Raw genomic sequence first — 25,442 nt, forward strand, 5'->3', positions numbered from 1 at the left:
ATCTCTAAAATTCTACTCTAACCCCTATCTGAAGTATAGGGAGACTCAACACCAAGAGGAAATTTGAAACAAATACACAAACAAAAAGATTGCCCGACCCTGTCTCCCGCCTCACTGCTGCTGCCCATTGGCTTCTGAAGTTCACAGTCCGTGTGACCTTCCAGTGCCTTCCTGGAGGCATCTCTGCAGAGGGGGTTGTTCTTGCCCCTGGGTGTCCTTGTCATTTTGTACCTCCTTGGAGCCCTCATCCTCCATTTTCTGTGTATTTGCCACCCCTATATCTGCATTAAGTTGTGAGCTCTTGACAACTGAGTTCATTTGTATTCGCAGCATCTCTCACGGCACCTAGCATGTAGCCTGCACGGCCACACACTGGAGACACTAATTTATATTTTCCCCTACTGGTTCTCTATCAAGGTTAGAGGGTTTTGTTTTGGTGATTTGGTTTGGTGTACCTTCCCTCGGTATACTGCAGAAAGCTGAATTAGTCTCTATATGTTGCATGAAGACTCCACAAAATGAGTGTTCCTGAGAGGGTAGAACAAGAAGAAAGACCATTCCCTGAGTCTTGCGGGGACTAAGTCAAGCTTGTGCCAAGAGGATCAGGGATGCTCACCCTGTTCTGAGCAGCATTTGGGGAGGTCAGGGAGATGGCTGTGTAGTGTACTTCCAGAAGCAGGGGCGTCAGTGTGTTGGCCCATCACCCCACTGCCCAGTGAGGTATGGAGGCACCCAGCACTGCCTGTGACCAGTGGCTGCCCCAGCTCTCTGCTAGGAGAGACCCCAACTTCGGGGAGAAACTGCAATGAGCTTAAATGTTCCCAAATCCTTACATGTTATCAGAATTGGGTTATTTTAAAGAAGAGAAATTTGATGTTTTCCCTCACCCAAATAGATAAACTTGTTGGATAAACTGAATGCCTGTGCAGTCTTGCGGAAGTAGGCACCTCTTCTCAGGGTATGATTTCCCCACACTGAGCTTCCACCCCCTGGGTGACTCTTCCACGATCCCCGGCCACACCTCAACTTCATAGAAGCAATATTCCTTGCCCTTCTCCTGTTTTCTTCTCCACTGGTGGACTTTCCAGAGGGCAGTGCACATGCTTATCTTCTGTGAGCATAGAGTAAATGATGGGAGCAAAGTGTGCTGTCAGAGATCTCTGTGGACCAGAATGAATCTGAACTTCTCTGTGGCCTCTCTTGCTGTTACTGTGTGGGGACTCCACCTTGTACTCCGTGGATTCCAGTTACTTTGCCTCCTGTCAGCCCACCAGTGGGATTCCTTCACAAGGAGTTACGTGGGTGTTGGCAAATTAGGCTAAACTTAATACTGTTCTTATGGCCTCCATGGTGGTAATGGGTTTTGGCCTGGCAATATCTACCAAAATTTTATATCCAGTTATCCCTGATGCAACAATCCTAATTACAGTAATTTACTTGCAAATATGCCTCTACAAGTTTTAAACAGAAAAACCATACGGTTATTAATTGGGTATTATTTCTAATGGCAAAATATTGGAAAGAACCTAATGCCCATCCATGTAGAAGATTTTAAACTATGCTATACCCAGGTAATGGAATAACTTGCAGCTGTGAACGGGAGGGAGTGAGGGAGGGGTCAGGAGAGGGAAACGGGAAGGAGGGTGACAGTTCTGAACCATGGACATGTGGGCAATATTGCTGTCTTCGGTCCATACTCACTTTTTAAAGTTTGTTTATTGGGGGGGGGGGGGGGAGAGGGAGAGAGAGAGAATCCCAAGCAGGGTCCACACTATCGGTCCAGAGCCTGATGCGGGTCTGGAACTCAGGAACTGAGTAGAAACCAAGAGTCCAAAGCTTAACTGACTGAGCCACCCAGGCGCCCAGGGCCATAATCACTTTTACATTATTTTAAAACTGCATAGTCAAAGAATGCTACTGTAACAAGCACATCAAATAATTTACAAAAGTATTTTTCCAAGATCTGAATACCTAGTATATGCTTGCTGCAATGTGTTCCAAATATAAAAACATTTTATAAAGACAAATACTAAAATCAAGTACCTATTTATTGCCCACTGTATGCCAGGCATGGTTTCAAGTGTTTTCTATTAAGTCATTTAATTCTTGTTTTACTTCTGGGAAAATGAGGCACAGGGTGGTGAAGCCTTACTCATTGCCACAGCTCATCACTAGCCATTGCCGCCTGCAAGCCTCCGAAGTCTGGCTGGGACTCAGCTCAGCCACCTGACTCGCCGGCCTTCCTCTTTCCTCCCCTTCCACCAACACTAACGTTCTTGTTTAGTGATTGGAAAAGCCCACAGGTGCAAGAAGACCCTCCGCGGCGTCTCCACCCTTCCTGAAAGATCTCAATACCGTAAATCGTCTATAAACGGAAAATGCTTGAGCCTTAAGCTTAAGTACAAAAGGTAACTGGCGCGCCAGAGGCTGGGGGCAAATGTAAAGTGCATTTCTGACATTGAGGCGTTTCCGGGAGAGCAGCGGTTGGAAACTGGACCAGACAGCGGGTAGGTCCCGGGTACCCTCCGCGAGCCGGTCCTCCCAGCCCCTCTCCGCGGCACCCTCAGGAGCGCGCACAGGAAGCACGCGCGCCCTCCCACGCGGGGACGCCGCGCCACGCCCGCGGAGGTCTGCAGCCCAGCTGCACCCACTGAGCACGCGCAGAAAGGCGGCGGCGGTGCCCACTGCGCACGCTCGCGGCTCGGCCTCGGGGAGCCGGGTAGCAACACGGCCACGCGGAGCCGCACCTGCCAATCAGCGCGGCCCGGGGCGGGGCTTCTTGTCAGCGCTCCCCAGTAGGCGGTGGACGGCTTCCGGCAATAAACCTCCGCTCGGCCGTCAGGTGGGGACCGAGGACGTCTGCGCTCCAGGTGGGGACGCGATCCCCCCTCCCCCCAGCCCGCCCCGCGCCAGGTAGGGTTGGGGACCCTCGGCGCGCCGGGTGGGGAACAGAGGCGGTCCTCCGTTGCGCGGCGCGGCCTCCCTTGCCCGCCGCACGCCCGCGATTCCGCCGCGCCCAGCGCTCCCCCGCTGGGGGCGCCTCCCTCGGGGTCTGCGCGTCCCCTGCCGCGTCCCCGCCTTCTCAGCTGTTCCCGGGGTTCCTCCGTGTCTTGGAGCCGGTGGCCCAGTGCCCCGAGCCTCTCCTCCCAGAGGTACCCCCTGCTCCCTGCGCTCCTTACCCGCACCGCACCTGCTGCGCGGTCTTGGGTCCCCTGCCCTCGTCTACACCGCGCCGCACCTGCTGCGCGGTCCTCGGTCCCCTGTCCTCGTCCGTGGCTCTGGCATCCTCCCAGTGCCTGACTCCCTGCGCTCTCAGCTGACGCCTGGGCTTTGCGTCCTCCTCTTCACTGTGAACTCCGTTTGGACCCTTCCTGCTGGATTCCACTGCTCTCTGTGGGCCTATTCAGACTCACTCTGAAAACTCACGCATCTGAAGAATCCGTTCTTTTCTTTTTTTTTTTTTAAACTTGTTTTATTTTTTTATTTTTTAAAAACTACATCTAAATGAGTTAGCATATAGTGCAACAATGATTTCAGGAGTAGATTCTGTAGTGCCCCTTACCCATTTAGCCCATCCCCCCTCCCACGAACCTTCCAGCAGCCCTCAATTTGTTCTCCATATTTATGAGTCTCTTCTGTTTTGTCCCCTTCCCTGTTTTATTTTTTCCTTTCCCTTGTGTTCATCTGTTTTGTCTCTTAAAGTCCATATGAGTGAAGTCATATGATTTTTGTCTTTCTCTAATTTCACTTAGCATAATACCTTCCAGTTCCATCCACATAGTTGCAAATGGCAAGATTTCATTCTTTTTGATTGCCGGGTAATACTCCATCGTATATATCTACCACATCTTCTTTATCCATTCATCCATCAATGGACATCTGGGCTCTTTCCATACTTTGGCTATTGTTGATAGTGCTGCTCTGAACATGGGGGTGCATGTGTCCCTTTGAAACAGCACACCTGGATCCCTTGGGTAAATGCCTAGTAGTGCAATTGCTGGGTTGTAGGGTAGTTCTATTTTTAGCTTTTTGAGGAACCTCCATACTGTTTTCCAGAGTGGCTGCACCGGCTTGCATTCCCACCAGCAATGCAAAAGAGATCCTCTTTCCACATCCTCACCAACATGTGTTGTTGCCTGAGTTGTTAATGTTAGCCATTCTGACAGGTGTGAGGTGGTATCTCCTTGTGGTTTTGATTTGTATTTCCCTGATGATGAGTGATGTTGAGCATTTTTTTCATGTGTCAGTTGGCCATCTGGATGTCTTCTTTGGAGGAGTGTCTATTCATGTCTTTTGCCCGTTTCTTCCCAGGATTGTTTGTTCTCTGGATGCTGAGTTTGAGAAGTTCTTTGTAGATTTTGGATACTAACCCTTTATCTGATATGTCATTTGCAAAATCTCTTCCCATTCTGTCGGTTGCCTTTTAGTTTTGCTGATTGTTTCCTTCACTGTGCAGAAGCTTTTTATTTTGATGAGGTTCCAGTAGTTCATTTTTGCTTTTGTTTCCCATGCCTCTGGAGACGTGTTGAGTAAGGAGTTGCTGTGGCCAAGATCAAAGAGGTTTTTGCCTGCTTTCTCCTCGAGGATTGTGATGGCTTCCTGTCTGACATTGAGGTCTTTCATCCATTTTGAGTTTATTTTTGTGTATGGTGTAAGGAAGTGGTCCAGGTTCATTCTTCTGCATGTCGCTGTCCAGTGTTCCCAGCACCACTTGCTGAAGAGACCGTCTTTATTCCATGGAATATTCTTTCCTGCTTTGTCAAAGATGAGTTGGCATACGTTTGTGGGTCCATTTCTGGGTTCTCTATTCTGTTCCATTGATCTGAGTGTCTGTTCTTGTGCCAGTCCCATACTGTCTTGATGATGACGGCTTTGTAGTATAGCTTGAAGTCTGGGATTGTGATGCCTCCTGCTTTGGTTTTCTTTTTCAAGATTGCTTTGGCTATTCGGGGGCTTTTCTGGTTCCATACAAATTTTAGGATTATTTGTTCTAGCTCTATGAAGAATGCTGGTGTTATTTTGATAGGGATTGCATTGAGTATGTAGGTTGCCTTGGATACTATCGACCTTTTAACAATATTTGTTCTATCCAGGAGCATGGAATCTTTTTGCATTTTTTTGTGTCTTCTTTAATTTCTTTCATATGCTTTCTATAGTTCTCAGCGTATGGACTTTTCACCTCTTTGGTTGGATTTATTCCCAGGTATTTTATGGTTTTTTGTGCAACTGTAAATGGGATCCATTCCTTCATTTCTCTTTCTGTCATTTCATTGTTGGTGTATAGGAATGCAACTGATTTCTGTGTGTTGATTTTATATCCTGCAACTTTGCTGAATTCGTGAATCAATTCTAGCAGTTTTTTGGTGGAATCTTTTGGGTTTTCCATATAGAGTACCATGTCACCTGTGAAGAGTGCAAGTTTGACTTCCTTCTGGCTGATTTGGATGCCTTTTATTTCTTTGTGTTGTCTGATTGCAGAGGCTAAGACTTCCAATACTATGTTGAATAACAGTGGCGAGAGTGGACATCCCTGTCTTGTTCCTGACCTTAGGGGGAAAGCTCTGTTTTTCCCCATTGAGGATGATATTAGTGTTGGGTTGTTCATGGCTTTTGTGATCTGAAGGTATGCTCCTTCTATCCCTACTTTCTTGAGAGTTTTTATCAAGAAAGGATGCTGTATTTTGTCAAACGCTTTCTTTGCATCTATTGAGAGGATCATATGGTTCTTGTCTTTTCTTTTATTGATGTGATGAATTGCGTTGTTTTGCAGATATTGAACCAGCCCTGCATCCCAGGTAGAAATCCCACTTGGTTGTGGTGAATAATTTTTTTAATGTATCGTTGGATCTGGTTGGCTAATATCTTGTTGAGGATTTTTGCATCCATGTTCATCAGGGAAATTGGTCTATTGTCTTTTTAGTGGGGTCTCTGTCTGGTTTTGGAATCAAGGTAATGCTGGCTTCATAGAAAGAGTTTGGAAGTTTTCCTTCCGTTTCTATTTTTTGGAACACCTTCAAGAGAATAGATGTTAACTCTTCCTTAAATGTTTGGTAGAATTCCCCTGGAAAGCCATCCGGCCTTGGACTCTTGTTTTTTGGCAGATTTTTGATTTACTAATTTGATTTCCTTACTGGTTATGGGTCTGTTCAAATTTTCTATTTCTTCCTGTTTCAGTTTTGGTAGTGTATATGTTTCTGGGAATTTGTCTGTTTCTTCCAGATTGCCCATTTTATTGGCATATAATTGCTCATAATATTCTCTTATTGTTTTTATTTCTGCTGTGTTGGTTGTGATCTCTCCTCTTTCATTCTTGATTTTATTTATTTGGGTCCTTTCCTTTTTCTTCTTGATCAGATTGGCTAGTGGTTTATCAATTTTGTTAATTCTTTCAAAGAACCAGCTTCTGGTTTCATTGATCTGTTCTACTGGTTTTTTTTTTTTTTTTTTGGCTTCGATAGCATTAATTTTTGCTCTAATCTTTATTATTTCCTGTCTTCTGCTGGTTTTGGGTTTTATTTGCTATTCTTTTTCTAGCTCCTTAAGGCATAAGGTTAGTTTGTGTATCTGAGATCTTTCTTCCTTCTTTAGGAAGGCCTGGATTGCTCTATACTTTCCTCTTATGACCGCCTTTGCTGTGTCCCAGAGGTTTTGGGTTGTGGTGTTGTTTCATTGACTTTCATATGCTTTTTAATTTCCTCTTTAACTTCTTGGTTCACCCATTCATTCTTTAGTCGGATGTTCTTTTTTTTGTTTGTTTTTTTTTATTTAATTTTTTTTTGAACATTTATTTATTTTTGGGACAGAGAGAGACAGAGCACGAACGGGGGAGGGGCAGAGAGAGAGAGACACAGAATCGGAAACAGGCTCCAGGCTCCCAGCCATCAGCCCAGAGCCCGACGCGGGGCTCAAACTCCCGGACCGCGAGATCGTGACCTGGCTGAAGTTGGACGCTTTAACCGACTGCGCCACCCAGGCGCCCCTAGTCGGATGTTCTTAAGAATCTGTTCTTTTCTCTGGAAACCCTCATTTCTTGCCTTTTCCAAATCTGTAACCTCCATCCCTAATCAGAATACACGTTTTCACATTCTTTCCTAAGAATTCATACTCCTCTTCCTTTTTAGTTTCCCTCTTTATTTCCTGGTCTCTGTTTCTTGGAAGCCTCTGTGATCCTCACTCAGGCCTTGTTACAGTAAATCCCATTTCTGATTCTCAATCCACCACTCACCATCTCTTGAGGTTCTTTCGGCATCAAGTTCTTCCATGCGTATAAGCCCTGTTCATGTTTGGCTCTAAATTACTTGGAAATCTTGTAAGGATAAGAAAGTAGTGAAAGAGATCAAGTGCTTGTGAAATTGAGGACCTGTCTTTCTTGACGCAGAACAATGGAAGTTACTCAAAATTTATTTTAAGACATAAGAAATAAGGGGAAAAGGAACTCGTTTGCCAGCTGTTTTCCTTGACTGTGGAACTGCCTTGCTATTATCTGTGATTTTCTTACCTGAGTATAGTATGTGTAGCATTGCCTTGAGCTCTGCACAGAACAGCTTTCAATTTCTGGGGAATGAACTTACTAAGGGCTGTGAGTACCTTTTCCTGTGGTTCCTTTTCACCTAACTTAAGACAAACAGTGAAGTACATGTAGCCTTTTACAAGGCTGGTATGTTTTCCTGAGTGTTTTTATATTTAGATCAGTCATTACTTTTGCATACAGTGCCAGATGTGATCTATATAAGGTAACAGTAAAAAAAAAAAAAAACAAAAAACAAAAAACCCAAAGAAAAAAACACAGTTTTATGACCTTTGTTTTCACAGGGTGCTCATGAATTGCTGTTACAAACGTGCAGGGATATGGGGTGCTTGGTGGCTCAGTTGGTTGAGCGTCCGGCTTCAGCCCAGGTCATGATCTCATGGTTTGTGAGTTTGAGCCCTGCATCGGGCTCTGTGCTGACAGCTGACAGCTCAGAGCCTGGAGCCTGCTTTGGATTCTGTGTCTTCCTCTCTCTCTGCCCCTCCTCCGCTCGCGCCCGTGCGCGCGCTCTCTCTCTCTCTCTCTCTCTCTCTCAAAAATAAATAAACATTAGGGGTGCCTGGGTGGCGCTGTCGGTTAAGCGTCTGACTTCAGCCAGGTCTCGATCTTGCGGTCCGTGAGTTCGAGCCCCGCGTCAGGCTCTGGGCTGATGGCTCAGCCTGGAGCCTGTTTCCGGTTCTGTGTCTCCCTCTCTCTCTGCCCCTCCCCCGTTCATGCTCTGTCTTTCTCTGTCCCAAAAATAAATAAACGTTGAAAAAAAAATTAAAAAAAAAAAAATAAATATTAAAAAAAACTTTTTTATAAACATGCAGGCATAGAGCATAGACCGTGGAATGAAACTGTAGGAATGTAACTCCCAGCTCTGCCAGATGTTGTGCCTCAGTTTCTTCATCTGTAAAATGGAGAATTAAGCCTGTAAGAGGGGGGATGGCAACATTTTCTATCTTTTAGGGCAGTGTGAGGGCTGAGATAATACAGGTAAGTTGATCATAGGAATGCCTACCTCACACTAAGATCTAATACACATTGCTATTGTATCATTAGTTAAGAAAAGGAAAATGCTTGGAGGAAGACCTTTCTGGGTTTGACCTGCCTCCCATGTTGGGAGTTTCCACCCGCACGCCCTGCTGTGTGCAATAGAGATGAAGTGAAGATTTTTGAGGGTTCAGCCCCTATGCTCTCTGACATCCGTTAGCATGACCTGTGCATAAAATTTCAAATTGTACCAGCTACTTGACGACAGAGTAGCCGCCTCTGAGTAGCTGCTCTTACGTGCTTAATAATTTTCAGGAGTAAGTTTTGCTTTTATTTTTGTGTTTGAAATTTTTCAAAACAAATGTGATTGTAGTTAAAATTTATTAAGGTGTAGCAATTCAGGTCTTTAGCAAGACAGATATATTTCTGTCAAAAGTGATGGGTTCATCATTCCAGAAGTTTAGTAGTAGTTCTGATCTGCAAATTTAGATGGCTCAGGTTGGGAGTATTTTTGAAAATTTGGCACCAGACCTTTCACATTGCTTCTTGTCCATTTTGCTTCTTGCTTTTCCCTGATGGCTTTTTGTTGTTTCTAATAAGTCTTCTTCCAGAGTCTGCTTTAGTTCATGAACTGTATAGGATTACACCTTAAAATGAAGCTTCATTGTGACCCAAAGAAGATAATATGTCAAATCTCTGGAATCCTCATGTCTACAGCAGAACAAATCTTTTCCTCGGTGTTGAAAATAAAAACCTTGGAAATGTACTATTTTTTGAAAATGTTTTATTTTCGAGAGAGCACCAGTGGAGGAGGGGCAGAGAGAGGGACAGGGAATCTGAAGCAGGCTCCACACTGTCAGCAGTGAGCCCGATGTAGGGCTTGAACTCATGAACCACGAGATCATGATGTGAGCCGAAGTCTGCCGCTCAACCGACTGAGCCACCCAGGCGCCCCAGAAATGTACTGTTTTTCATGTAGCTGCATTTCATTCCTTCCAATCCCTGTAAGTACAAACACCTACATGTGAAATATTCAGGCTAACCATTCATTGCTCACAGAGGTAGTTGCAAAAGAGTTGATTATCTTACTTGAAATACTAAGCTGACTCTTTACACTGAAAACTTTGGTTAAACGTCATAGAAGTTGCTTTTGAGGCCTGAATAGAAGTGTATTAAGTGGTGAGTGGGCCTAGTGCCTGACTAGACAAGTACAACGTGCGTCATCATCTTTTAAGAAAGTGTGTTAGTGGAGGTGTCGGCAGAGCTGTCTCTTGCTTGATTACTTGTGCTTTCCGCCTCCACCCTCCCGTTCCGTCTTCTCCACAGACCCAGGCAGATCATTCTCAGAACAACACTGCTCACATCACCACATTGCCCAAAAACTTTTATTTGGAGAGTAAAGCCTAAACACCTTTGATATTCAAGGCTTCTGAACACCTTTCCACCCTACCTACCAGCCTTCCCGAAGATTTCTCTCCTAGCCGACCTGTTCTGTTCACTATTCTGAAAGGTGTCACTTGTATTCCCATCTTCGTTTCTTTTTGCCCACCATTTCTGGGATTGGTATTTTTCCCTAGTCTCTCCACTTAAGATCTAACCATGGGCTTTAGGCCAAGATCATGTCCTAGTTTTTCTTCAGAGGTCCTAGATGGCTGGATTTTTTTTACTTTGAATTTCTTTTAGTTATTCTCTCACTCAGTACATACATACACATTTTTTTATGTTTTTAAAATATATTTCCATACATTGTGTGTTTTCTCACTTGCATTGTCTTTTTAATTTATTTTTTAATGTTTATTTGTTTTTAAGAGAGAGAGCGTGTGCGTGTGAGTGGGGAGGGGGCAAGAGAGAGGGAGACACAGGATCTGAAGCAGGACCCAGATGCTCCCATTTATTTATTTTTTTAAATGTTTACTTTTGAAAGAAAGAGTGGGGTAAGGGCAGAGAGGGGGTGGGGGACAGAGGATCTGAAGCAGGCTCTGTGCACAGAGCCTGATGTGGGGCTTGAACTCACAAACTGTGAGATCATGACCTGAGCCGACTGAGCCACCCAGGCACCCCTATATTTGGTCTGTTTAGCAGTATTCTGCATGGTTGCCAGTTTTTTTAAACACGGATTTTTCCAAATCTGTGATAACGAGAGATCTCAGAGATGGTCCTCGTACACATTGTTCCCTCTGTGTGTCTTATGAGACTAAACTGGTTCAGAGCATCTTGCCTTCTTGGGTTAGGAGTGTTCTCTGGACTATATCTGAAGCTTCATGAAAATTTAGAAAATCATTGTATACTATTGGAGACGATTCTAGTTAACTGAATTGACTAGACATGGGTGGTAGCTTTTGCATTTTAGGGTAGTTGGTAGCTTGAAACAAGTCTGCAAGATGATGCTTACCAAAATAGTGCTGGTATTTAAATAGGGATATTTAAGTACTTTCTAAAGTAAGAATTTAAGTGAATGAATGTGTGACTATAAAAGATGTGTTCTTGCTGGAAACTCCAGTTGAGTGGGGTTTTGAGATCCTCTTGGTATACAAGAACATTTCATATGCCATTTAGGGAAATGAGCATGTAGAATTGACCCAGCAATGTTGCTGAAGACTTGGACTTTCCTTTTTTTTTTTCAAAAATTTTTTTTTCAATGTTTATTTATTTTTGGGACAGAGAGAGACAGAGCATGAACGGGGGAGGGGCAGAGAGAGAGGGAGACACAGAATCGGAAACAGGCTCCAGGCTCTGAGCTGTCAGCACAGAGCCCGACGCGGGGCTCGAACTCGTGGACCTTAAGATCGTGACCTGGCTGAAGTCGGACGCTTAACCGACTGCGCCACCCAGGCGCCCCAGGACTTTCCTTTTTTTGTCTCTTCTAAGGCAGTATCAAAGTCTATCTAGTAGCCTGTTTTTTGTTAGTTATAATATAGTTGGGAGATTATATTTGAAAAACTTTTATCACTCAGGTACTCTGTGTTAGAAATACTGTACATTAGAGAAATGCTCCAAGTCTACTTTGGACCTGAGATTAATATAATACATTATTCTATTGAAACTATTTTTGGTTGATCTCTCAGTTATGTTTTTGTAGCTAAATTCAATATACACTTTTGAATATTTACCATACTAGCTTGTTAATAATGTTTTCCTTTCTGCCAGTCATTTGAAATACATTCTTCTCTTGACTTCCTGCTCCCTACCGCCTACCTCTTAGGCTCTTCCTTTTCAATTTCCTTTCTTGGCTCATCTTTATCTGCTTGTCTCTTAAATGTCACTGTCCCTTAGAGTTTTTCCCTCGCCTCTGTTTTTTTCCCACTGTTATTCTCTGTGGGGGAAACATCCCTAGGTATCATTCCATAGGTATTATTCCTATGGCTTTGATGACTACCTGAATGCTGACGGTTTTCCTATTGTGTTCTCCAGCCTTATTGTCTCTTCTGAGCGAAGAATCTGTATATGCGTCCATTCAGTGTTTGTTGAGCTCCCTTGCGTGCCTGGCATTGTTAAAAAAAAAAAAAAAAAAGCACTTACCTGTCACACACAAATACTTGTATTTAATTGTCTGGAATGAAGCCAAGCACTTGTATTTTCTAAAAGCTTCCAAGACTGTCAGGTTAATGCACAGTGAGGGTTGAGAAGCACTGAGCCACAGGAAGGCAAGTCTGGGCAATGGAAGAGCTAGTATTTGAGCTCTTTTTGTCACCAAGTTATAAAGTTATTTATTTTGAGAGAGCCAGCAGGGGAGGGGCAGAAAGAGAGAGAATCCCAAGCAGGCTCCATGCTGTCAGCATAGAGCCCAGTGTGGGACTCAAACTGATGAACTGTGGAATCATGACCTGAGCCGAAACCAGGAGTCGGACACTTAACCGACTGAGCCACCGAGGTGCCCTGAAGGTCATGATTTTTATACCTGGGTCCTTATACGCGGATTCTAGTATAGTGCTGTCCTGTCGCCACGGACTCAGTAGATCTGACAGGCCTGTCCAAAACTGAAATTAACGTCTCTTCTTTCTTTATTCCTTATCTCAGAGGCAGGTTCAACAAACTCCAATCTCTCTCTGAATTCCCCTCACACGTGCAGCCAGCCTGGGGTTGCTCCGTGCCCCACGGGCCTCTCCCGGGCATAGCTGAGCGTGTGGTAGCTGGTCCCCTTAGCGTCAGAGAGCAAGACAAACAAGGCCTTGATTGCTGGTGACCCTGCCTCCTAAGTGCTTCTAGCATCTGTGTCTTCTGCAGCCCTACTCTTGCACCTCGTAAAGGCTTGTATTCCATAGCTGCCAGTCCTAACTCTTCTTCCCGCCACGTGTCCCCCGACCTCCGTCCTCACAGTGGGACCCTGAGGCTTTTGTAACACTTGGGTCTAATCGAATCGTGTACCTGCGGAAGTTCCTTTCTTGGCCCCTCGCTGCCCTTGCAGGAAAGTCCAGTCCTCTGACTTGGGCACTGCTCCAGTCTCCCTTCTCACAGCTCCCTATGCTTGCTGTCCTACTGTGAGCTGCAACCAGGTTGACGCACATACAGCGCTGAACACAAATATGTCTCGCGTTACGTTGCTTCTAATTCTGGTGGAGAGAGTTTTTCTGTTTGCTGTAATGCTCCCGTTCTTCCTCACTCCTTGACTCCTACTTGTTCTCCAGGTCCCAGCTGAGATGGCCCCTCAGGTAAACCTTTCCTGACAGATGCAGTGTTGGGCTAGTGCATCCACCAGTACGTAGCCCTTCTTATCATTTTGGTACAACTGAGGTACTGTGTCCTCTTTGCTCCCCTGTGTCTAGCCAGCATTTAAGGCACATGCAGACATTTAAATATTAAGAGCTTTATTCTTTAGAATCAGTGAATGTTCTCAGGGCGCCTGGGTGGCTCAAGTTAGTCAAGCATCCTGACTCTTCATATCAACTCAAGTCATGATCTTTGATTTGTGACATCAAGCCCTGTGTTTCTCTCTCTCTCTCTCTCTCTCTGTCCCTCCCCTCTGCTCTTTCAAAATAAACATTTTTTAAAAATGAGGGGCACCTGGGTGGCTCAGTTGGTTGAGCATCTGACTTCAGCTTCAGGTCATGATCTCACAGTTCGTGGGTTTGAGCCCCGCATTGACAGCTCAGAGCCTGGATCCTGCCTCTGATTCTGTCTCTCTTGCTCTCTGCCCCTCCCCCACTTGTGCGCACGTGTGTGTGCACACGTTCTCTTTCTCAAAAATAAACATTAAAACAAATGTTCTGAATGAAAGGAAACTTGCTAATTACATAAATTCTTAACATAAATTCTTTTACAGGGGGAACTATGCCATTTTTGGGTCAGGACTGGAGATCTCCTGGATGGAGCTGGATTAAAACAGAAGATGGATGGAAGAGATGTGAATCCTGGAGTCGGGAACTTGAGAGAGAGAATAACCAGCGCAACCTGAGTCACAGCATGTAAGTTATAGCAGAACCACGCCATCTGGCTGCCTAACATTTATGGTTTCTATTTTTGAAGTCCCAGAAAAGCTCCATAACTTGTACTCTGGCTGAGTTTGCCCAGACACACAGTAGACTGTGTAGTGCCCACCAACAGGTGCTGTTCTGTTCTATGTAAAACAGGTAACCTTTACAGTACTCTGAGGAAACGGGATTACCATCGACCCCACATTATAGCTGAGGAGCTCAGGAAATGAAGATACGGTCTTGGCAGCATGTAGCCGAGACTCCTGATGACAGTGGCTTGCACAAGACAGGAAGTCTGTTTCTCTCCCTGGAAATCCTGAGTTGGTGTAGTGACTCTGCTCAGGGATGGAAAGACATTCTGTGCTGGTGCTCTGCTGGCCCTTCTGCACAGTCGAAGGGGGCGTATCGCCCACGGTCCAGTCAGCAGGGCAGGAGAGGAGCAGGACACGTGTGTCACATTTGCTCACATCTTGGCTGGAGCATGAGATGCATGGGAACTAGGGGGCGTGGTCTCTCTGATGCACAGCTGTGTGTTCAGATAAACCTCAGAGATGGTGTGAACACGGAAGTGGGGATGGTGACTGGCAGTCTCTACCACAAATGCTATTTGAACATCCGAAGGATTAGGAAGATCTCAGGGCTTCTTCCTTCAAGGTGTTACGGATCTAGTAATTGATTTTACTGTATATATTTTTTAAAAATTGTTTTTAATGTTTGTTTTTGAGAGACAGAGACAGAGCGTGAGTGGGGGAGGGGCAGGGAGAGAGGGAGACACAATCCAAAGCAGGCTCCAGGCTCTGCGATGTCAGCACAGAGCCCGATGCCGGGCTCGAACCCACAAACCGCAGGATCATGACCTGAGCTGAATTCGGACACTCAACCAACCGGGTCACCCAGCCACCTCAGTTTCACTGTATATTTTAATTTTGCATTTGCATAATTACCAACTCTGTATTTTTAACAGGGAGGACATCTGATTTTCATTTTTAAGAAATCATTTTATTATTTTTTTCATCATGAGACGTGTACTCATTAATCCCTATCCCCTATTTCACCCATTGCCCACCTATCTCCCCCTCTGGTGACCCTGAGTTTGTTCTTTATAGTTAAGAGTCTGTTTCTTAGCTTTGCCACTTTTTTTTCCCCTTGCTCATCTTTGTTTCTTAAATTCCACATGCGAATGAAGTCATTTGGTATTTGTCTTTGACTTATTTCGCTCAGCATAATGTACTCTAGCTCCATCCACGTCATTGAAAATGGCAAGATTTCATTCTTTTTATGGCTGACTGATATTCCGTTGTGTATACACCACTTCTCCTTCATCCATCCATTGGTCAGCGGACACTTGGGCTGCTTCCATATCTTGGCTCTCGTAACTAATGCTACCGTAAACAAAGGGTGCATGTATCCCTGTGAGTTAGTGCTTTTATATTTTTTGGGTAAATACCCAGTAATGCAATTGCTGGGTTGCAGGGTAGTTCTATTTTTAACCTTTTGAGGAACCTCCATAGCGTTTTCCAGAGTGGCTGCACCAGTTTTCATTCCCAGCAGCAGTGCACGAGGGCTCCCCTTTCTCTGCATCCTTAACCAGCGCTTGTTCTTTCTGGCGTTGTTGATTTTAACTGTTCTGACAGGTGTGTGAGGTGATATCTCATTGTGGTTTTGATTTGCATTTTTCTGATGGTGAGCGATGTTGAGCATCTTTTCCTGTGTCTGTGGGTCATTCGTATGCTTTCTTTGGAGAAACGTTTTCTGCCCATTTTTTAATTGTTTTTTGGGGTATTGAGTTGTATAAGTTCTTTATGTATTTTGGATACTAACCCTTTATCGGATATGTCATTTGCAATTATCTTTTCCTGTTCTGTATGTTGTCTTTTAGTTTTGCTGATTGTTTCCTTTGCTGTAGAGAAGCTTTTTATTTTGATGTAGTCCCAATAGTTTTTTTTTTACTTCAGCCTGTCTGATTTTCTGACAGAAATGTAGTGCTTTAGATTAGAGACTGGTTTGTAGTATTTGACTACATTCAAATTATAGGATATATTTCAGATTATAATTATAGTAAAGATAACATGTATATATTGTGGCATTTCTCTTCCATTCTGAATTTTATTTAATATTGATGAATGTAAATTTTATATAAGATTGGTAATTATGCATGCTATCAGTATTAGATAATGTCACACAGCTGTGAATTTTCAGTTATTTTTTTGTCTTCCAGTTTTCGTAGCAAATTATTTAAATACAAGGTTGGTTGAATACATGTGGAAATGGTTGATGTCTGCATGGACTCCTCATGACCTACTGTTAAACGTGGAGACTCCAGAAGTCACCATTTGAGGATGGATAAAGAGTTTGGGAAATGTCAGACTGAAAAAGCTGTCAGGTGTGAAATACGATGTTACTGCCACTTCTACTCTAAGGAATTTGCATGAGTTTGTCTTTTCTTCCTTGTGTATTTTTCCCCACACATTCCCACACATTTTTCTGTATACACACAAAATTAGCGAAAATCCACTCAGGCTATGTTTTCTTTACATGATAAACTCTGTTTCCACCTGTCTCCCTCACCCTCTTCCCTGTAAACTCTCCCCTCACCCACTCCCTTTCAAACTTCATTTAAAAATCCTTTGAAATAGTAAGCTTTGCTGACCGATGCTTCTCTGCGCCACCGAAACCTATTCAGTTGTGCTTATTGAGACAGGGCTTTATTCGTTGGGTGAAGTGAAGGCGGAAGGAGTTAACTGTCTGTCCTTTACACCTTCTGGTTGCCCTTTTCCCCACTCTTTCTTCTTTGTTGTTCTCCTCCTTTTGCCTATTTCCACAAAAATGCATATCCTAACCTATGGGGAGAGGCCACAGATGACCCAGAACTACATAGCCAGTGTCTGATATTTTTCTTACCCTGGAAGAAAAAGCAATTTAACTTTGAACTAAAATTTGCAGAAAATAAAACCATATGTAACCACCATTTCAAATTGCTGAGGAAAATTACCTCTTCCTCTGAATGTCTGTGAGAAACAGCATTCCCAATTCTTTGGTCGAAGATGGGCTTTCTAAAGCTAGTAAAAATAATTTACACACTCAAGATTCTAACCAGCTTTGTAAAATGTTTTATAATGGGCATGAGAATACAAGACCTTTAAATATCCCCTTGCTCTCTTTTGCCTCATTTTAGGATTAAAAGTTGAGCATGTAGGTAAGAAATTACATGGTTCAACAGGGTTAATTCAGGTAGGGCTGACCCGTTCATACTCTGAATCCTGACTAAGCTGCTTTTTCAAGCAACATTCGTGATACTGTGGAGGTTGATGATGGAGTGAACATTCACCTCTATTTTGCATGCCCCATTCTTCCCTCAAAAGATGTGTGGAGCGTACAGAGTCTTGTACGGCAGAGCACGGTTTGATTCGTGGGTACTTCATCTTGCACCCTCCTGGGGAGGTTCCTTCACTCCCCTGTAGATGCACAAGAGAGGGTGGGTGGGCTGGGCCACACAGTGACGACGGGATACCCAGTTCGGGATTCTAGTGGAGGGAGGATGCGCATGTGCCCAGGGCAGTGTCCGTGCAGTCGGATGGTGGGGAACATGGTCAACAAGATAGTAGGCAACAGACTGGATGAGGAGAAAAGGGAGCAGCCCCCAGATACACCGTGAGCCTTTGGCTTGGGGAGAACCATACTAAGTCCTCATCTGGCTCGGTCCCCCCATCAGGGTGTTGTTGCTACTCAGTGTGACATTTGGTGACAGATCTTGTAGGATTTTTGCAAAGGAAGGTACTGCAGAGGAGGGTCCGGATACTGTGTCTTTGAGAATTGGTAGCCTTTCCCATCAGACTGCACCGTGCTTAGTAGCTGCAGGCTCTGAGGAGGCCGCTGAGAGAAGGCAGTGCTCCTGTGAAGCTGAAGTGTGGTGGTGGCGGGGGGGGGGGGCCAGCCATGTGGGGCTTAGCTCTGCCTTAACAGTGACATTTCTAGCATCTTCTCCCTTTGCGTTTAGTTTATTAAACCTTTTCACTGCATTATTTTTATTGACATCTCATTGAACGTTGTTTCAAATCCCAGTTTCAATAATTTAAGGTTTATTTTGGTCATTTGCTTCTCAGTGGACATAGCAGTGGCGGGCATCGTAAATTTGGGGCTCCACAGAAAGTATTGTCAACTCTACTGAAAATACCAGTTCAGTTGTGGGTCCCCCGCCAAGGAAAAAGGAAAGAGGCCGTAATTTTGGTTCCCCTACGAGAATGCAAAATGGGTCTCTGATCACGAAGATGGATAGAGAATTCAGGAGATCCTCTGGTGCTTGAAGTCATACTTAACCAACTGAGCCACCAGGTGCCCCAGGGAAAGAGTCTTAAGCAGGTTGCACACTCGATAGCATGACTGAGAGATCATGACTTGAGCCAAAATCAAGAGTCAGACGCTCAACTGACTGAGCCTCCTGGGCACCCGTATGTACAGCTTTTTAGTTTGATGTGTTCCACTTGTTTATTTTTGCTTTTGTTGCCCGTGCTTTTGGTGTCAGATTAAAAATCGTCACCCAGACCAGTGAATATCCAGGAGCTCACCCCTATGTTTTCTTCCAGGAGTTTTATGGTTTTGGGTCTTACATTCAAGTCTTTAATCCATTGTGACTTAATCTTGGGGGGGGTAAGGTAGTGATCCAGTACCCTTCTTTTGCATGAAGGTGTCCACTTCCCCAACACCATTTACTAAGGAGCCTCTTCTTTCCTCACTCTTGACTCCATCGTTCTGAATTAATTGACCACGTATATGAGGGTTCATTTCTGCGCACTCTGTTCTGTTCTGTTCATTTGCATGCCTTTTATGCCAACGCTGTATTGAGTATTACAGCTTTGTGATATAGTTTGAAATCGGGGTATATGATGCCCCCAGATTTGTTTTTCTTTCTCAGGATAGTTTTGGCTATTCACAATCTTTTATGGTTCCATATATGTTAGGGTTATTTGTTCTGCTTCTGTGAAATGTGCCTTTGGACTTTCGATAGGGATTGTGTTGAATCGGTAAATTGTTTTGGGTAGTGTGGACATGCTAACAATATTAGTTCTTTCAGTCTGTGAACACAGCATGTCTTTCCATTTATTTGTGTCTTCTTCAGTTTTTGTAATTTTTTTTTTTTTTTTTTTAGTGTCCTTTAGTTTTCAGCATACATGTCTTTGACCTCCTCGATTAAATTTGTTCTTAGATATTCTTTTCGGTGCAATTATAATTGGGATTGCTGTCTTAATTTTTCCTTTCGGTATCTTGTTATTAATATATGGAAACACGACAGATGTTTGTATATTGTGGATTAGGTGAGCACGGCTGAGCAGCCAGCACATACTGTGTCCTGGCATAGTGACTGGCTTCAGCCAGGCGCAGCCAGAAGGTGTGGGTTCTGGACTGTTTGAGCTCTTGGTGAAGTCCCAACCCCCACTTGCTAGACTCAGCATTGTGATGATGGGAGCCGAGGTGCTAGGAATTGGCGACCGCGTGGAGTCGGGGAGCAGAGCTGTCCCCGCTGGCAGCGGAGCTGGAAGACAGGTCCTTGTGACCTTGTGTGAGCCCTCAGTAGGATCAGGCCTACGTTTTCCTGCTTCTGACAGTAAGAAGGTTCCCCTTTGGTGAATGCCAGCTGGAGTTTGGTTTTTATCATTTAACCTAGCGGATGTAGTTGGAATGTGTTTTGTTTTTGTGTTTGTTTTGTAGTATTTGTGACCGTTTCAGAATGGGTATTTTGTGATTATGTTTTTAAAATTTAACATAAATATTTTCTTTTTCTTAAGATTCCTAAATTTTTATGAGCTTCAGGCTCCACAATACCTGAGTTTGGTTTTGTTGGAGCAGGACTTTATTTTTTATTTTTTTTTGTTGTTGTCACAAATGGCCGGATTTCTTTTTTATGGCTGAATGATATTCCAGTGTGTATGTGCATATGCGCATGTATGTACGTGTATATGTGTACACGTGCACACATCATCTTCAGTCAGTGGACACTCAGGCTGCTTCCATGTCTTGGCTGTTGTAAGTAATGCTGCACTGACTATACGGGTGCACACGTCTCTTCAAATTGGTGTTTTCTTGGAAACAAAACCAGAAGTGGAATTGCTGGATCATAGGGTATCTATTTTTAATATTTTGAGAAGTGTCCACACTGTTTTCCACAGTGGCTGCGCCAATTCGCACCTCCGCCAACAGTGCATGCAGGCTCTGTTTTCTCCAGGTCCTCGCCAACACTTGCTATTTGCCTTTTTGATACTAGACAATCTGACAGGTGTGTGGTGGTCTCTGATTGTGGTTTTGAGTGGATTTCCCTGATTACTGCTATACTGAGCACCTTGTAATATGTCTGTTGGCATCTGTGTGTCTTCTTTGGAAGAATGTCCATCCCCATTCTCTGCTCCTTTTTAAATTGGATTGTTTGGCCTTTTTTTCTTTTTCTTTCTTTCTTTTCTTTTTTTTTTTCTTTTTTCTTTTCTTTTACTGAATGAGTTTTTAAAAGCACTTTTTTATATTAACCTCTTATCAGACACACGATTTGCAAACATTTTCTCCCATTTGGAAGGTTGTCTTTTTATTTTGTTGATGGTTTTCTTTGCAGAAGCTTTTTGTTTTGATATGACCCACTGGTTTACTTTTGCTTTTTGGTGTCAAACCCAAAAGAATCATTTCCAAGATGACCGTCAAGGAGTTTACTGCCTGTTGTTTTCTTCTAGAAGTTTTATAGTTTCAGGTCTTACATTTGATTCTTCAATCCGTTTTGGGTTAATTTTTGTGAATGGGGTAAGAAAGTGGTCCAGCTTCCTCCTCCTTGCATGTTGCTGTCCAGTTTTCCCAGCACCATTTACTGAAGGGACTGTCCTTTCCCCATTGGATATTCTTGGCTCCTTTGTCTTAGATTTATTGACCATGTATGTGTGGGTTTTTTCTACACTCTCTGTTCTGTTCCATTGACCCATGACCATCTTTATTTACTTATACTATTTTGTTCTGATTAGTATAGTTTTATAACATAGTATGAAATCAGGGAGCATGATGCTTCCAGCTTTGTACTTCTTTCTCAAGATTAGTTTGGATATTTGGGGTCTTTTGTGGTTATATATAAATCTTAGGATTGTTTATTTCTTTGAGAAATGTCATTGGAATTTCTATAGGGATTACATTAATTCTATAGATTGCTTTCGGGTATGGACATTTTAACAATATTAATTGTACCTGTCCATGAACATGGAGTATCTTTCCATTTATATGTCATCTCCAGCTTATTTCATCAATGTCTTGTGGTTTTCCGTGTACAAGTCTTTACTCTCCTAGGTTAAATTTATTTCTAGGTATTTTATTCTTTTTGGCACAATTAATTGTAAATGAAGCTGTTTACTGAATTTTTAAATTTATCTTCTTGAGAGTTCCTTATTAGTGTTAGAAAACATAGATTTTTATATATTTGTATCCTACATTTTTCTGACCTCATTTATTCTAATAGTCTTTTGATGGAGTCTTCAGGGTTTTCTATGTATAAGATCATGTTACCAGGAAATATTGATGGTTTTACTTCTTTCTTTACAATTTGAATGCTTCCTATTTCTTTTCTTGCAAAATTAGAAAGGACTTCCAGTCTAATATTGACTAAAAGTGGCAGAAGTGGTGGCTATCCTTGTCTTGCTCCTGGTCTTAGAGGAGAAGCTTTCAGCTCTTCATTGAGTATGATGTTAGCTGTGGGCTTGTCATATATGGCCTTTATTATGTTGAGGTAGGTTCATCTGTACCCTCCTGAGAGTTTTTGTCCTAAATGTTTGTCGAATTTTGTCAAATGATTTTTGTGCATCTGTTATGTTGATCATATGATTTTTATTCTTCCTTTTGTTAATGTAGTATATCACATTGATGTGCAGATGTTGAACCATCTTTGAATCCCTGGAATAAACCCATTTGATCATAGTGTATAATGCTTCTAATGTTATGTTGATTTGCTTTGCTAATATTTGATTAAGGGTTTTGCATCTATATTCATCAGGGATATGAACCTGTAAGTTTCTTCTCTCATGCTGTTCATGTCCAATTTGGTATGAAAGCACTGCTGACCTCTAAAACTGAGTTTGGAATCATTCCTTCATGTCTCCCTCTCCCTCTCCCCCCGGGCCCCCTCTCCCCCCCTCCCCCCCCCCCCTATTTTGAAGAAGTCCCTCAGGCACTTCTTGTAAGGCTCATCTAGTGTGATGAGCTCCTGTAAGTCCTGCTTGCCTAGGAAACCATCTCGCCTCAGTTCTACAGGACAGCTGTGCAGGGTACAGTAATCTCAGTTGGCGTTTTTTTCTTCCAGCACTTTGAATACATCATGCCCCTCCTTCCAGCCTGCAAAGTTTCCACTGAAAAGTCTGTGGGAGTCTTACAGGGTTTTCTTATATACAACTAGTTGTTTTTCTCTTGCTGTTTTTTTTTTTTTTTTCAACGTTTTTTATTTATTTTTGGGACAGAGAGAGACAGAGCATGAACGGGGGAGGGGCAGAGAGAGAGGGAGACACAGAATCGGAAACAGGCTCCAGGCTCCGAGCCATCAGCCCAGAGCCCGATGCGGGGCTCGAACTCACGGACCGCGAGATCGTGACCTGGCTGAAGTCGGACGCTTAACCGACTGCGCCACCCAGGCGCCCCTCTCTTGCTGTTTTTAAAATTCTTGCCCTGTCCTTAAGTTTTGACAGTTGAATTACAATGTGTCTTAGTATGGATCTCTTTGAATTCATCTTACTGGAACTCTCTGGGCTTCCTGGGTCTGGATGTCTGTTTCTGTTCCCAGAGTAAGGAGGTTTTCAGCCATTGTTTCTTTTTCTTTTTTTTTAAGTAGGCTCCACACCTAGCACGGATCCCAATGTGGGGCTTGAACTCATGACCCTGAGATCAAGACCTGAGCTGAGATCGAGTTGGACATTTAACCAACTGAGCTACCTGGTACCCCTAGCCATTGTTTCCTTAACTTTTTTGCCCTTTTTCTCTCTGTTCTCCCTGTAATGAGAATGTTGGTCCACTTCCCTTAAGCTCTCTTAATTCTTTTTCATCCTTTTACCTTTTTTGCTTCTCTGATGGGGGGAGTTCCATTGCCCTGTTTCAGAGTTCACTGATTCTTTCTTCTGCTTTCCTTTAGTCTGCTGTATTTTTCCATTCAGTTATTGTGTTCTTTAGCTCTGGATTTCTAAGTACTTTTGTATATTTCTGTTTCTTGAGATTCTTTCTTCATTTTTCCTCCAAGCTCAGGGAGCATCTTTATGACCATTATTTTGAACTCTTGTATCAGGTAAGTTACTTATCTTTGTGGTACTAAGATTTCCTTAGGTTTTATCTTGTTCTTTTGTTTCAAACATATTACTCTGTTTCTTCATTTTGCTGGACTCTCCGTGTGAGTTTTATGCATTAGAGGAAACCGCCACCTCTCCCAGGCTGGAAGGGTTGGTCTTATGTAGGAGTTGCAGCTTCTCGGTCAACCCTGCCCTCAGTCTTGATCACCTCTCACATCTTTGTGATTGTGCAGGCAGCCTGCTTTATTCTTAATGGCTCCCAGTAGTTGAGTGCGTCAAGACCAGTCATTGTTCCAAAGGGGAGGATCTCAACCAGCACATTGATTCTGATCGATGGGAGGCCAGCCCCTTGGGCAGCAGTTTGTAGAGTAGGCAAGTATATCTGGTCCTGTGAGCCCCCAGCTCGAGCCATGCTGGCTACCCAGAGCCAGAAGGTCTAGGGGTGCCTCTGGGGCGGGAGCACAGCAAATAGCATGTCTGATGAGTGTACAGGCTCCTTTCCAGACCTAACGTGAGGCAGGAGAGCACAGAGATGTTGCCCGCCAGCTTCTGTCTCTGGAGAGTGGATCAGTAGGCCTCGAGATGTGTGTTATGTCCCTGCCCCCCCCAGGCCAGTGCCTTATAAAAAAGCACATGAGCCTCGTTCACAGAAAGTCTGGGCACTTTCTAGCCAACTGCGCCTGTGCTGGGCCCCAGGGTGGGAGAGTCTGCACATTGGAGCTCTTTGAGAGCCATTCCTCTGTTAGCTACAACCTTGTGTCCATGGATTGAGCCCTGTTGGCATTCAAAGCTAGACATTTTGAGGGCTTGTCTCTCAGGTGCAGGCTGTAAAAATTGGCGTTCCCAATGTCAGGTTCAAATCCTTTGCTCCTCAGGACAGGCTTAGGGTTGTGAGTTCCTTCCTGATTGTATGTCCCTATGCTGGGGGTGGGGTTTACAGTGATGTATCTCAGCCTCGCCCACCTGCTTCCATATAGGTTTTTTCTCGTTCATTCCATGTGTTGAGAGTTACTCAGCCTTCCCCCCGCCCCACCCCCAGGGGAAATTGTTCCCTGTGTCACAGATTCGATATATCCAAGGGAGGCATTGAGTTCAGAGTCCTCCTGTGTTGCCATCTTGAACTAGACCAGAGGCAGTTTTCGTGAGGTTTTATGATGGGTTTTAGTATCAGGATGAGATGCTCTCCCTCGTTACTATTCTTGTTCACAATTGTCTTCTTTTTCTTCCTTGCTGCTGCTGCTTAAGTAGACTTTATAATTACCTGCCCTACTTCTAAGGGAAAAAAAGCTGATAGTTTTTTAAAAATATAAGTTTAGTAAGACACCGTTAAAAAAATATCAGTTTTATTTCTTGTAACTAATTTACAGTGTTTTATAAAATAGTCCTTCACAGGTTTTAAAATTTTCTGTTTGCATTTGTAATTTTCTTCTCATTCTGTAATTTAAGTATTTGTACCCTTATTTTTCTGATAAGCTGTCTTGTGGTGTATCTTGCTGATTGTTTTCTCTAGAGAACTAGCTTTGGATTTATTTTTTAGTGCCACCATTTTTTCTACTTACTGGTATTTGCTTTTATCTTTAGTAATTCTTTTCCTAGCTTTTTGAATTGTACGTTCAAATTATTTACTTTCATTAAGTTCTTTTTATCAATATCTGTATTTAATGCTATAATTTCCCTTGACAGTTGTTTTTCTTGGGACCCATAAATTCTGTTTTTCACCATCTTTTCATAGATGTGTTTCTCGTATTCAGTATTTGCATTTGATTTTGTTCTGTGGGCCGATCCAGAGCTCTCGTCCTTCTGATGGCTGCGCCCTGCACACTTCCTGCTGTCTGGTTTAAGTTCTCAGTGTTTCAGATGTGACTGTGTGTGTATCTTGGTGCCTGTGTGCAGTCTTCCCTACACACACAACAAAGAGCCTGTCATCTCGTGTCGCCTTTACTCTTTCAGTATTGGGGAAGGTTTTTCCCCCTCATTTTCACCTTTACAGTAACACCTTTATATTGTACCCTTGGTTCCTTCTGTTCTGAATGCTGACTGTTGGCTCCTACGGTAACTGATAACTGCAGTTAGCTACTGACCTCTGTCCCCGCTCCCTGTCCCCTCTGCCACACTTTTCGTGGTGGTTCTCTGTCTACACTGAGATAACCATACGCACTGTGCTGTAGTTCTGCACATAAATACATCTAATTTGCTCAACAGCTGTTTGCCTCTGCCTCTCTGGTCCTGTTGGTCTCTAAC

At 43.5% G+C, this 25,442-nt stretch overlaps 1 protein-coding gene across 9 annotated transcripts in view; it reads left to right on the forward strand.

Moving 5' to 3' along the window:
- The first annotated feature begins 2,779 nt into the window (after window positions 1-2,779).
- FBXO25 (F-box protein 25) overlaps window positions 2,780-25,442 on the forward strand; it is a 52,765-nt gene continuing 30,102 nt past the window's right edge. For 3 of the 9 annotated variants that reach the window (XM_040489773.1, XM_040489776.1, XM_040489781.1), the window contains exons 1-2: window positions 2,782-2,913; window positions 13,765-13,905. In XM_040489773.1, the coding sequence (XP_040345707.1) occupies window positions 13,772-13,905 (134 nt within the window). In that variant the 5' untranslated portion in view covers window positions 2,782-2,913; window positions 13,765-13,771. Of the gene's footprint in view, window positions 2,914-13,764; window positions 13,906-25,442 lie in introns of all 9 variants that reach the window. The other 6 variants (XM_040489779.1, XM_040489780.1, XM_040489775.1 and 3 more) reach the window with 4 other exon arrangements.

Source organism: Herpailurus yagouaroundi, unplaced genomic scaffold (assembly GCF_014898765.1).
Source record: "Herpailurus yagouaroundi ecotype Mexico unplaced genomic scaffold, PumYag 181, whole genome shotgun sequence".
NCBI lineage: Eukaryota > Metazoa > Chordata > Mammalia > Carnivora > Felidae > Herpailurus > Herpailurus yagouaroundi.